The following is a 14,150-nucleotide window of genomic DNA, read 5'->3' on the forward strand; positions in this document are numbered from 1 at the left end:
GCGTGGCATGGTAAGGTAAAAAGCCTCACAAGAACCTAACTGTTGCATGACAGGCAAATTCAGAAGAAGAAACTAGAAGAAACCAGGATATGGTTTTTGCACCACATCTGAGAGAAGAACTTTCCAATGGCAGGTCTCAAGGTACTTTGAGTAGCCCATGACATTGGTTCATCCTCATGCAGTGAGGAGAGGGCACCACTGCCAGTGTGTACACAACAAGAACTATAATTATCCTGATGCATTTTAATAAGCAGTATATGAAAAACTGTATTTTGATAGACCAAAATAGCTCTCATCCTAATTATGGATATTTGAAGTAGCAGATATTACTCACCCATTTAGAACTCAAGCCTGTGAGACACTAGGCAGTTTGAAATATGCTTGAAGTCCTACTGTGAGTGGAGACTGTCCTTAACATCAAGTAGAGAGCACACAGAGCTTATGGACTTCAGACAGAATTTACCTGTGAAACCCCATGGCCTGTAATAAGCAAGAAGTCAAAACAGAGGACAGAAAAGGTTCCTTACGGCTAGGAAATACAGTAGACATGTTCCCAGATGAGTCTGTTACTCAAGTAAACCCATAACTAGCACACACATGCATTCATATCACCTTAAAGTTTTAAAACCGCCATTGCACACTCCAAGATACTGTCACAATATTCATTAACATTGACAGACAAGTTTCAAGTCAGCCACTTTATCAGCCTAGCAAGCTGCAACAGACTAAACTATTAGCAATTAATTAAAGGTCAATGACATTTTAAACGCTGAAGAATGTTAATCCCAGACTATTTATACTTGGCACTCACATTTAGATAAAGCAAGCCATAATCCCACTAGTAGTCTGATGATGCTCTCCACCTCATCCCCCTCCCTTTACAAACCACTGGAAAACAGGAGGTTACCTACAGGACTGCTTTGCTCAGGAAGAGCACCAGAGGGTTTCAACAAGGTGCACTGGAAGCCTGGTCTGAAACCCACACACATGAATGAGAGTCTTTCTGTTTATTTCAGTGGGCACTGCATGGCCTTAAATATTCTTGACAAAACCAGTCACTTCGAATAGAAGAACATGCTCCACTTTCAGTGGTTCCACGATTTTGAAATGGCTAATTGCTCTGTATGGAGCTGAGATATTAGTCGGCATACTGCCTACACAATCAGCAGCCTGTGACCAAAGATTAGTGCAACACAGGGTTAAAATTAAGTTTTAAAGAGTGTTGATATTGAAAGTTAAAATCCTCTGACATATAAGACTGTTATTACTGAGCCGTTTCATAATCCCTTATATCTGCAAAGAGCCATACGATCCCTGGCTATTAATGGAAAAGAAAAAAAAATTACACAAAAGGATATGAAACTCCACAGTTGAATCTCCCAATCGGTTAGGATTTGTCACAACCTCTGCAACAAAAACAACCGCTTCTTAGCTCTTTCTCACCCCCAATCCTCCCTGTACGGACCTGAAGGTACTTCTCTCTTAGTATTCAGCTAGATTGCTTTGACATGGATAATTTTACTGTTGGTACTGGGTTTTGTTGGTTTTGGGTTTTTGTTCTTTGGCCGTGTTTTTTTGGTTTGTTTGTTTGTGCGGTTTTTTGGTTTTTTTATTATTATTATTACGTTAAAATTAAACCTCAGCTGGACAGAGGGAAATGGAAAAAGAAATAAAAACCCAAAGTGTAGTAATTCATCAATTGTAATAACGTGTTCCTCTCAAATCCAGGCACTTTTATTTGCATCTGTCCAACTGTCTTCACTTAATTTACCCGGACCTCCGCCTGTCCTTACAATTACTAACAGCTATATGTTATTAACATATTAACAACAAAACCAGATACGACCAGAAGCGGCCGAGCGACGCAGCTACCGTACCGTCGGGTCGGCTGGCGACACGGAGCTTCGCTGTCATCAACGCAGGGGCGGGCAGGCGCTCACGCTTCCTCCGACTCCGACCCCTCGGGGCGGTAGCTGCATCCCCTCGAGTGACCCACGAAGCGCCCGGGGACGCGGGGCCACCGCCCCGGGAGCCCACACGGAGACGCGGCGGATGCGCGGACAGAAAGGCCGTGAGCGGCGGATCGGCGGACCCGGCACCGCACTCCGCTACTGTCCAGCACCTCCTGAGGGGCCGGTGCCACTTGCGGTCTGGCCCGGCCGTTTCCTTCCGCCGCCGTGACTTTCCGCGGCCGCCTACAAATGCGGGACGGGACGTTCCCCGCGGGCAGCCCAGCGCTCCCTCTCCCCCCGCCCCGCCCGCCCCCCTCGGCCACGCAGCCTAGAGCCGGGCAGGAACCGGCAGCGCGGAGCAGCCGCCGGCGCCTTTTCTCACACCTCACGGACCCGCGCAGCGACAGCGTGGTCCCGGTCCCGGTTTCGCCTCCTCCGGGCAACGCTACCGCCTCCCGACGCGGCGCGGCCTGGCAGCCCCTGCCAGGCTCGGCCCCCAGGGGCCCGGAGGCGCTGCACTCGCTGTGGCTTTCGCGGCCTCGCCATCGACGTCTGCACCAGCCCAGGCGGGTGTCGGTCCGCAGGGAAAGCCGGCCGTAAATCTTGGTGAGCGGTGCGAGACTGGATTAGGGGACAAAACAAACAAAAAACACCACACACACAAAAACAAAAAATACCCAACAGCAACAAACCCCACACAAAACGACACAAATCAACGACCTAAACCAAAGACGTGGAAAAACAATTGGTTTCAAGTCACAAGTTCAAACCGCAAAATACCTGTTTCTTGGTTGTCTGAAGGATAAAGCGTGGTGCACTTCGTGCCTGTGGAGCTCATGTTGATGAAGATGTTCAAGTCGCTGAAACTCAGGTAAAGCTGTATCTGAAATGACAGTTCTAATTTCTGAAGATAGCAATGAATAACTTAAAGGAAACTCGAATCCTAACATTTTTTGTTTTCCTAAAATTGTTCTCCATTTTGTGGCCTTTCTCAAGCAGCCTTGCGTTATTTGTTAAAAAATAATTAACATTGCAGGGTTGAATGATTTCCAGCAGACATGATATTGGTACAGTATAGGGCAAAGCTGACTGCAAAGTGATGCTGTCATTGTATAATAAATTAACTATGAACTTGTGAACACTTGCATGTGTGGCTTTGTTTACATCCATGTGTTGCTGCACTCATAGTTAATCCAGATGACCATGTGATTATAGATGAATCCATGCATAAGACTTTAAGAGAGTTTAATACTTTCAGTATTAAATAGGCTAAGCCTATATGGAGATTTTTTGATATTTTGCAAGTTAGATGATAGTAATACAGATAAAAAATACGGCATAGATGAGAATCATACTTTACAGAAAGAGCATTCTTTAAGGAGCTAAGAGACAATAAGAATTATGTGTCACAGGCCAGTTTGTATGGGAAGACACTGTGCTAGGAGTGTTATGCTTAAAGAAATGAGACAGTCCCTTTTGTGTACCCGGTGTAGTTTAAAGACAGGAAGTGAAGAGCCAGAGAAGCAGAACATATAAACAAGTAAGCTTCCTGGTTATTTGGTATTTATAGTTACTGGAAGAAGGTAGAATATTGTGTACATGCTTTTTAATTGACCAGAAACAGGAAAAAAGTTCCTATATTCAGGCATTACAAGGACAGTACATAATGGAGCTTTGCATTGCTGCCAGCTTTCATTATCAGAAAGTAAACTGCCAGTTTTCACAAAGTTGCATATGCCTCCTGTGAGAGTTTGATCTCACTGATTTGAAATTGTCTCAAAAGAACAATTTTAAAGTGAATAGCCCTGGCCAGGGTGGATGACCTGTCCTGGCCAGAGCTGAGCAGGGGGTGACACCTGAAAGAGATCAGAACTAAGAACTAATGGCTGGGTGGAGACTGCTCCCCTTCTCAGAGTGCCTTCAATGCTGGGATGTCCCTCCAGGCACCATTACCCTGGCCAGGGTGGAAGAAGCCACCTTGATTGTACTGATGCCCATGTACCTGGCTGGGGTGGCTGGAGTGAGCGGGGAGTGGTGCCTGGAAAGAGGTGACCACCTGTGTGCTAGAAGCCCCCCCTCCAGGCAGCTTGTTTGCAATGGCTCTGATGCTAATGGACCCGGCCTGGCCAAAGCAGAACCAGGATGTGCCTGGAAGGAGATAAAAACTGATGGGTGGGTGGGGGACTGCATCCTTCTGCAGAACCTCCCCTCCAGGCAGCCTGTCTGCAATGGCTCTGATGCCAATGTCCCTGGCTTCTTTTGTTCCCTTTGGAACAAAAGGAACTCAGGGGTATGTATGGCTGTCCATGCTGTAGCTGTTTTGCCATCTCTTGACCCACCGCCATCTCACATCGGATCCTGTCCAGGATCAGCGACATCTTGAAGAAACTTGCTGGACCCCTGGTAGTGACTCTTTCTCTCTCTCTCTCACTCTCTCTGTGTCTCTCTCTCTCATTCTTTCTTCCCACGTTCCTACCCTTTTTCTCCACTTTTCTCTCTCTCTCTCTTTTATATCTTGTTTTCCTCTCTCCCTCTTTTGCCTGGCTCTGTAGTTTTGCCTATGTCAATTGTCAAATAAAATCTGCTTGCACCCAACCCTTCTACGGCTGGACTTTGTTTCGCGGATCCAAAACAAAAATAAATTTTAATGTTACCTCAGACCATAAGACCTTCATAAATATTTATCGAGCAGAGTCATGTGCCTTCTCTTTTTAAGGTTATTGCTTAGTACATTTCACTAGAGATATTAATGTACTGGGGGCCTCCTGCATTTATTATATTCAAATAGAAGAAAAACCTCTCATGTCAAAGGAAATGGAAGATAGGTTACTGTTCAAGATAAAATTCTATTCACATTGAAGTAAATAACTTATTTTGACTGCAGGATTACAAACTTAGGTGACATTTTAGGACTGATAATGGCTGAGACTGAGAGACTTTAGGACTGAGAGATGGAAAATGACACTGAAACACTTCTCTGTCTGATCTGTTACTTAGAAGATCTGAATGCCTTACTATTCCGCTTAGCAGAGGTGCTTGCTTCAGAAGATGGTCTGGAATTTTTAGTTCAGTATTTTGTATTGTTTGGAGAAGGTAACAGAGAAGGGAATAACATTTGCAGCAACCTTGGCACAACCTAATTTTGCAATGAGAAACGCGCAGTAGCCACTATGGTCCAAAATAAATCTTCAGCTCCTTGCTCATCACCTTGTCCTCTGGTGGGTGCTTTTATGTGAAAATGATTACAGCATACCTCCTTCTCTGAGGTGTGCCACCAACACTCCATATTGACATGTCAGCTAATGGAAAAACTCCATTTCACTGACAAAGGCTACACCATAGAGAAAAGATACTATAAAAATTCTGTTATCATTCACTTTACAAAATAGGGGGAGCCAGTGGAGAAATCTGGCAGTGACCGCCAAAGAAAACCTCCAGAGTAGGAATGAATAAGGAAGTAGAGATCCATCATCTCCTATATGATTAAGAAGTTTGCCTTTTGCTTCCCTTTTTTTTGCTTTCCAAAAGAGAATTTATTAAAACTAATAAAAAAGGCAAATTGCTTTCTGATGGCTATTCTAACCTCTGTTAGTGATATATATTGGGAAATGGGGTAGGTCCACATGACCTCTGTCCTCCATTCATTTGCGATAATAATGCTGTATTTTAGAAGAGCGCTTGAACTACAGTTGAAAAGTGCTGTATGCTAGTTCTTTTATTACAAAACCTCAGTAAGAAAAAATCTGGGCCTTCTGAAACCAATTCAGATTATAGAAGCCAAAATGGCACCCATGTGCTGACACAGGGGTAATTCAGTCCTGTTACTTAACAGTAGTTCAGTTAGAAAACTGACTGTAGCATTATTAGCTGCAGAATGTATAGCAGGTATTTTGTCTCTAGGGTCTGTTCTGTCCATGAAGATGAAAAGCACTGTTTATAGGGTAAATCTACGATGCAATATCCTATTCAAGAAGAATCTTGCTATTTAAAGTTTTGCTTTTTTTTTTTTTTTTTTTTTTTTAATCTTTTTATTATTTTATTTTATTTTTATTTCCTGCTGGGGAAAGCATCACATTTAATGTTTTGCCAGGTTACTCAAGTTCAGCCACTTGCTCCTGGGAAGATTCAGCTGATTATTTTTAGTAATTCCTCAGTCTATTCATACTCTACATCCAGTTTGATGCCACTATCTTTTTCAAGAGTTCTTGATGAACATTAAGTGCTATGAAATTTAAGTTTCTGAAGTCCCATAAATCGCAGGGTATAGTTAGATTATGTGGCTGGACTTACTAAAGTTCTCTGCTATAAAAAGGGCACAGCTCTACACCTCGTGGAAACTCCTGAAGACTTTCAGAGCCCTTCCTGAGTGGACTCAAGCTGCTGAACTGGAGCAACTGAAGTTTTAATTTCTCACATTCCACTGCCCAAATGTTTTTTATCTTGCAGAATACATCAGAATTGGGTTGCAAATGACCTGTTAAATGCTAACGTAGTTCTAGAATGAGGCATATGACAGCTGCCCATTGTCACCATAACAGGTCAGCTGTCTTCTTTCTGAACCATATTCCAAAAGCATTAGGAACTTTAATTCTTAATAAATCATAGTGAATTTTAGTTTGCTTTTCTAAATGCGTATGGTGATAGATTTCCCCCCCTCTGAAGACACACCTGACAGGTGATTCCTACTGATAAGCAAAGACAAAGTGCCACAGCAGTAAAAACGACATGCAGCAGGTATGCATAGTTTCCATGTTACAGAATCTAAGTAGAAAAAAAGTATTATCCCTGACTTCTCAATGATGCACTAACACATGCACAGTGATGCATGTAACCCTCGGTACAAGGCTGCTCCTGCCATATGATAAATGCATATGCAGTTGTACTGCAGACAGAACTGAAATGTGATTCCTTTCTGTCAGAAAGTGTAAAGACTGAACTCAATTACAACAGAACTCTAGTCCATGGGACCAAGCACTGTTCCCATAATATGAGTGAAACATACTTTCTGTTTACTGAATTTACAATGACAGAGAATTATGCCACAAGCATCCCAAAGCAGGTCAAGAGACCATCCATAGTAGCATGGACTTGTTTTAAAAAATGATCTAGAGTCTAGGGGAGAAGTCGCATATCTTAGGCCAGGAACATTTTAGAGACATCTCAGGGTTTCTTACTTTTTTTATATAACCTGAAATTAGCAGCATACGGAGAGACATTTTGGAGCTGATAAATGCTGTTTTCATTAACATTTGGTTCTTTTAGCTCAAATAAACAACTCTAGTTGGTTTATTTTTTTTCTTTTGACTGTGCATAACTCAAGTATTAAGGAGATCAAAGCTTGCTTTAGTACATAAAATAGACTTAAGTGCAACATTCATTCATCCCATTAGAAGAAAAATAAATTATTCAGTGCTCATGTATCACAGTTGTATCAAAGTGTGATGGTTGTTCTGAAGCAATGACTCTGTTTCAGTGAGAGTATGCTGTCTTTAATTAAGTGTCCCAAGTAAATGCCCTCTTCTCCATTTCAAATGAACACTTAGGATTTACTGCTACTCTTCTTCAAGGAGTATTACAGCTTATATGTACTAACAATATTGAAAAGTTGGGGTGGGTTAACGCTGTCTGGATGCCAAGTACCCACCAAACCAGCTCCATCCCTCCTCTCCTCAACTGGATATGGTAAAGAAAATAAAACAAAAGCCTGCAGGGTCAAGATAGGACTAGGGAGAGATAATTCATCAGCTACAGTTACAGGCAAAACAGACTTGGGGAAATTAGGTTAATTTATTACAAATCACATCAGAGTAGGATAACATGAAATAAAACCAAATCTTGCAAAAACCTCCCCCAGTCTCTCCATTCTTCTCAGGCCTAACTTTACTCCCAGTTTTCTTCTACTTTTTCCCCCACAGTGCAGGGGGACAGGGAGTGGGTGATGTCCATCATACATTGTCTCTGCTGCTCCTTCCACCTCACACTCTTCCACTGCTCCAGCATGGAGTCCCTCTCATGCAAGACAGTCCTCCACTAACTTCTCCACCAGGATCCTTCCCATGAGCTGCACGTCTTCACAACCTGCTCCAGTGTGTGTCCCTTCCACAGTGTGCAGTCCTTCAGGAACAGACTGCTCCAGCATCGGAAGTTACAAGTCCTGCCAGCAAATCTCCTGCAACATGGACTTCTCTCTCTCCATGGGTCCACAGGTTCTGCCAATTTGTCCAGCATGTGCTTCCCAAGGAGTCAAAATCTTCTTCGCTCATCCACCAGCTTGGTCCACCATAGGGTCCTCCACAGGCTGCAGGTGGACAATCTGCCTCACCAAGGTTTTCACCAAGGGCAGCAGGGAAATCTCTGCTCTAGTGCCTGGAGCACTTTACCCCCATTCTATCTCACTGACCTTGGTGTCTGCAGAGTTGTTACTCTCACATATTCTTACTCCTCTCTCCTGCTGCTATTGCCCAGTAGTTTTTTCCCTTCTTAAATATGTTATCCCAGAGGTGTTACCACCACCACTGATATGCTTGCCTTGGCCAGTAGTGGGTCTGTCTTGGGAGTTTGCTCTGTCAGGCACAAGGGAAGCTTCTTGCAACTTCTCAGAGAAGCCATCCCTGTAGCATCCTCCTACCAAAATGTAGTACAAACCCATGAAAACCCAGTACAAACACGTATCACTTTATCTGCTGTTACAGAACATCATTTATTGTGTCAAAAGGCAGCCTAGGATAGCAGCAAATGAAAGATACAAAGGAGATAGCTACTGGCACAACTGGGCTGGATGATTAATACAATATAGAACACAAGTTCCTGGAATTTTGACACTGGTACCATATGTTCTTAGAAATGAAGGCCAGATAGTGAATACTGCTTTATCACAGTTTACACTTTACAGTCCTTTCGGATCTGCATGATAGTAGCTGCATTTTCTTCATTGGTTTTGATCATTTTGCAGCTCCAGCTTCATAAGCTGGTCCTCAAACTTTTGAATGTCTACTCGATGCTTCATTAGGAACTCTCCATTTAAATGAAAGACAGGTATGTCGTACTTGTATTTATCATACCATGACACGTTCTCTGGAAGTGTAATATCCACCTCCTGGAAAATAAACTGACGAAAAAAAATGTTAGTATCTGCTGAACACTGAAAAGCAGTACCTGCTTGTCTTTAATTAACTTTTTTTTTTTTCTTCATGCTTTTAGATTTATTTTGCCATCTTGCAGAGAATTGCCTGTTTTGTGGGTACACAATGTATGCAGCCACAGTCCTTGGCTGCATGTCCACAAGGGACTGTCTCTCTAGTCCATGAAAATATTCTTGATCCTCTGTGCAGAACCACACTCCTGTGAGCTCCACCATCAACAAATATGCAGCTGGCAACACAACAGCTGCTGTTAGGCAGCAGAGTGCAACACCTCTTAATACTTCTGTTAAGCTTCTTCTTCAAGAGATCAAAACCTGGCTGAAGAATGACAAAATTGCTATCATATATAGTCCAAATATTTGAAAACCCACTTACTAACATCCTTCCCAAATTATATAATTACCTGACTCATACAAGTTGCAAACTCCTCTATCAGACAAGGCAAGAGTATTTACAAAAGCAGTGGGTTTTAAAACTATTGTGACAAGGTGTGTATTGGTTTAATTTTCCAATACTTAAGTGGAGAACTAGTGTCACAAAATGTTTCTGGGTAATGAGTTTTATGAAAATCACTGTTGAAATGATCTTGAAGAGGTCACCCATGAAAGAGTAAAAAGATGCAAATAAAACCAAGCAATTTTCATTTACAAAAAATTCTATTAGCTGTTCTTTCTATGTAGAAAATGTATACAGTACTGCAATACATTACCCTTCTCTTATATGGCTCAAGCACTTCTTTTGCTTCATCACACAGAGGGCATGGTTTCTAAAGGAAAATATTCATACCAACTTAAAGCAGCCAGTAAAACACACAAATCACTTGTACTGTAAAGTAACATACACAGAAAGGAGAGATCATTACTGTGAACATCGTTTTCCTCCCCCCATACTATCCTGTCTTAGTGCTTTCTCAATCTTTATCAGTGCAACATGGATGAAAAGAAAATGCAACCACAGAATTTAATTATTTCCCATTTGCTCATGGTGCAAGTTTATTAAAGAGTCTGCAACAGCTCTTTCAAAGGCTGATGCAAGGTCATGGTTTGGAAGGTCATGATTTGGAAGGTCATGGACAGACCCCTTCTTTTGGTCAGCACCAACGAACATTCAAAGCATTGCATCACCAGCTGAAAACAACTGCAGGTACTGCACTTGAAAAAACAACTTCCCTAGATAGAAGGAGAATAAGGAAGATTTCTTATCTGTTTCAGATCGAGTCACTTGGGTCAGTTAAAACAGCAAAAGAAGGTGACCAAAGACAACCTGGCATAATCCTCTAACCTAATGAGCTGGGAGGATAGTAACCTCAGCATAGAGAACTGTCAAACAGCTGCAGTGTTTTAACCTGTGATGGGGTCAAAGAAAACATATAACCTTTTAAAACTCCCTTGTCTTCCACTGCAGTGATACAGCTGACTTCTGCTGATCATGCATCATGATTATTAGAGCAGTGCATACCTGGAGAACTGACTCACCTGAAGGCATGTTGCTTCAGTGTTCGTAATGGCACAATTTGGCCTAGAATTCACACTGCAAAGCATGCAGTGGTGAAGGTGATGGTTCTGTCCTTCTGCCATGAAGGACCTCTCACAGCTGGACAAGACCTTCTCCTCACTCTCCCACTTAAGGTCTTTATAGACCTTGTTTAAACATGGAGTTGATCTGGAACAGTGACTTCTTATTTGCAGCACATGAATCAATTTGGATTAAATACTCAACTTTTAATACCCATGTAATATAAATTGCCTTTACAAAACAGACAAGTTTTTAGGCTCTGAAAACTAAGGTAAGATGATGAAGGCCAGAAGTGCTGTGTTCTTGCTAGTTTGTGCTGCTTTTGGAGGGACTGGTAGATCTGATACAGGTGACTGAAAGGATCATCCCAGAGTCCTGCATATCTGTTTTGTAACACACCAGACTCCTTACAGTTAAAGTAGGACATACCCATTCCCCATGCCTGTGGAAAGCTTTCTAGCTTAACAGTCACATAAAAGCATTTGACAACCTAAGCTGATGCTCAGTACAGAATATTTTTTTACTCCTGATGGCAAGCTTCAGCACTGCATGGTATTATTAAGATTGGAACTGGTTTAAATTCTGACACTGAATTATTTTAACTAACAGTGAAATCTGTTTAAACAGTACAATTATATTTGTACATATTTTTCTGTAGAACAGCATAACAGTAAGTCTCTGCCATCACTTGCTTTAACCTAATTTGTAACTAATTTGCCTGGATAAAGCTATCTTAGACAACCTTCTCTCTCAGATGTGTATTGGAGTGACAAAAGGGACTCCTACTACTGAGGTAGTAAAAATCCTTCTCCAAAGTGACATATTCTGTGCTGGTTACTAGATCTGTTAGACAATACAAATGGAAGACACAGTTTTATTTCTACTGATAGTTGTCATTTATGCTGCATACTTAGACTGCAGTTTTGTGGTCATTTTAAACTGGCACCGATACTGGCAGAAGCAGACCCATCTTCCTGTGACTGCTTCTTTTGTGCTGGCATAAGCACTCAAACAGCTGCACAGAAGGGATAGATAGAAGATCTAATAGTAACCTTGGAAAAACAAACAAAAAAAATCTGGTAGAGTTGTTGCATGAATGCATCTTTTGGCATAAAACAAAACTGTGAATGGAGTGCTAGTTTCTATAGTTTGCACTTGCTGCAATAGTCCGTGTCTTCCTGCCTTCTCCTTAACAATAGGAAGGTGGGGAAAATGAGTTACAGTGTAGACTTACAGTGTAGGTGAGGGTTATTTAAGAGTAGTCTGCATTTTGCTTTGCAATTATTAGTGCTATCAGACATGAAAAACATTCACAGTTAAAAACACACTCAACGAGAGGCCACTTCAGAGAACTGCTTGAACTCTGCTATTAGAGAATTTCTTTTCATGCAGTGTCTTGCTAGTAAGAAATTTTAAGAAAAAATCATACTACGAGCTTTATCCAAAAGTAAGCCTGTTATTCCCTTCCTTATAACACTTGGATTATGAATAAATTGATGCTGAATCAGGCTGGGGGAAAAAGACGTAATTTTAAACTACAGCTCTTATGGAATGCATTGCTCTGATTAATAAACAGATGGTAAGCTTTTATTTTTTAATATATTCATATATTACAGTCTAAATGCCATGGCTATGGATGGAATAAACAAACATTGTGGAGTAGGAAGAAATGTTTTAGTTACATCCATCTCCAACAAATACTGCCATACTGACGTCAACATCCTCAGCACTTTGCATTTCCAGTCATTCTCCTGTTGAAGGCAACATCAATCATGTAAGCATAGCATAACCCATCATGTGCCATCCTACCTAAAAGTGCAGACCTCTGTAGATAACACGTACTTGATGAGAACTCATGGAAGGTGACAGTTCACAAATGACCATTTCTGCTCATCACGTGTTTTCCACATACACGTAAGAATCCTATCAGCTCATGCCACAAACCTTTTCCTGCATTTTATTCCCATTAGCATTACACAGGCAATGAAGCAGAAAAAGGGTAAAGCACTATCTCCTTTTCCCTTCTGTGCTACCAGCACTACTTGGGTATATTTCCAGTCACACAGATAGTGCTGAAATTAAACACAGGTAATTTGGAGAGACTACTTTGGCTGTTGATGCTTGTCGTGGGCCAATAACATCTTTGTTCTCCATTTCCAGGATGATGCACTGGCAGGCAGACACCAATTTCCAACTACTGAACGGACCATTGTGTCACTGAGATAGAACTATCTTGAAATCTTCATTTATTGGCTGTAACTACTCATTTCCTATCTGTAATGCCTGGAGGAAAAGACACTGCCAAAGCAAAAATCCCAATATGATATAGATTTGAAGGGGATAAAAAGCATGGCCAAGCCATTTCATGTAGAATGAATGTATTTCAAAGCTGATAAATATGCAGCCTTGCCTAGCTGTATTTTGTAACCAACTCTTACCTTGGTGAATAAAGTCAACACTGGTTTATTTTCACTGGCTGAACAGAGTTGCCTCCACAGTGATGAATGTCTTGCTGGTTGCAGTGTTCTGCTCAGAAAACAAAGCATCACCATCCTGTTACAGTAAAAAATAAAATGTTTCGCTGTTTTATGGCAAGTTACATGAAATTTAATGTGATTAAAATGGTAATAAATGTGATTCTTCAATCACACACCTCTTCATCCATTTCTATGTTCACAGAGGCCAAACGTTAATCAGAAAAATAGTTTATTTTGTGGCAGGCCAGAAGCACTGCACAGTTCAAAAGGTGTAGCTCGATTACACAAAAACAATAACCATGTTTTCTTGATGAAAAGCAGCTTCTAAAGTCCTTAACACAAATGCTGACATAAATACATTATGCTGTTTCAACTTCACGTATTGCCAGTAAGAATGATGTTAACTAAATGCAAAATGCTGTGCTCTGAACCTCAGTAATCTTGCTGCATTGCTTGATATAGTGTACTTACACAAAATTATTCCATAAAAAAAGTAATCTGCACAGCAATATTAACGTATTGCTTTCTGCAGTGAATAAAAAGCTGCAGCCAAGACAATTTAACTTGGTAATACTAAAAGCATGCACTCTGAGTCCTTGCTGCAAAAGCAAATTAATTCGTGAAAGATGTTGATGGGCCTGTGACTTCTTTGGGGGAGTATAAGTAAATTCAGTATTTTTGTGAAGAGTGCCACATTGGAGTCTTGAAGTCACCTATTTAAAAATAATAACAACGGTGCTTCTTCCAATGCTTTCACAAGGTATTTTAGGGTTGCAAGACAAAAAACAGTAGCCAAATGGAGTCTGCACAGAGATTAATGGCAAACTGACACTTGACATGAGAATTTACACAGGGAAAATCAACTATAAATCACATAAAGCCAAACTGCTTCTGTTCAGTATCTGTTCGGTCACAACTTATCTGTACTTCTATCAACTACAGCCACCACAAGCACACAGTGTCAGCACACAAATTTAAACTTACTCCTGTGACCAGGACTACACTTCAAGTGGTAAGTATCCTTTAGGATGTTTAGTAAAGGAGTCAAGTGCAGTCACTGAATC

General features: G+C 41.3%; 2 protein-coding genes across 2 annotated transcripts in view; both read right to left on the reverse strand.

Annotated features, from left to right (window-relative positions):
• Window positions 1-4,330, reverse strand: part of LOC139790169 (uncharacterized) — a 28,901-nt gene extending 24,571 nt beyond the window's left edge. The window contains exons 1-3 of the mRNA XM_071731663.1: window positions 4,292-4,330; window positions 2,337-2,573; window positions 1,878-2,280 (exon numbers count right to left, since the gene is read on the reverse strand). Coding sequence (XP_071587764.1) covers window positions 1,878-2,280; window positions 2,337-2,573; window positions 4,292-4,330 — 679 coding nt within the window. The remainder of the gene's footprint in view (window positions 1-1,877; window positions 2,281-2,336; window positions 2,574-4,291) is intronic.
• Window positions 4,331-7,720: 3,390 nt separating this feature from the next.
• Window positions 7,721-13,462, reverse strand: CZH5orf63 (chromosome Z C5orf63 homolog). The gene is made up of 3 exons (XM_071730092.1): window positions 13,048-13,462; window positions 9,804-9,860; window positions 7,721-9,060 (listed from the first exon to the last, which is right to left on the reverse strand). The coding sequence occupies exons 1-3, from the start codon at window positions 13,159-13,161 to the stop codon at window positions 8,881-8,883; spliced, it is 351 nt and encodes a 116-aa protein (XP_071586193.1). The 5' UTR covers window positions 13,162-13,462; the 3' UTR covers window positions 7,721-8,880.
• Window positions 13,463-14,150: the final 688 nt, after the last annotated feature.

This window comes from Heliangelus exortis, chromosome Z (assembly GCF_036169615.1).
Source record: "Heliangelus exortis chromosome Z, bHelExo1.hap1, whole genome shotgun sequence".
In the NCBI taxonomy this organism is placed as follows: Eukaryota; Metazoa; Chordata; class Aves; order Apodiformes; family Trochilidae; genus Heliangelus; species Heliangelus exortis.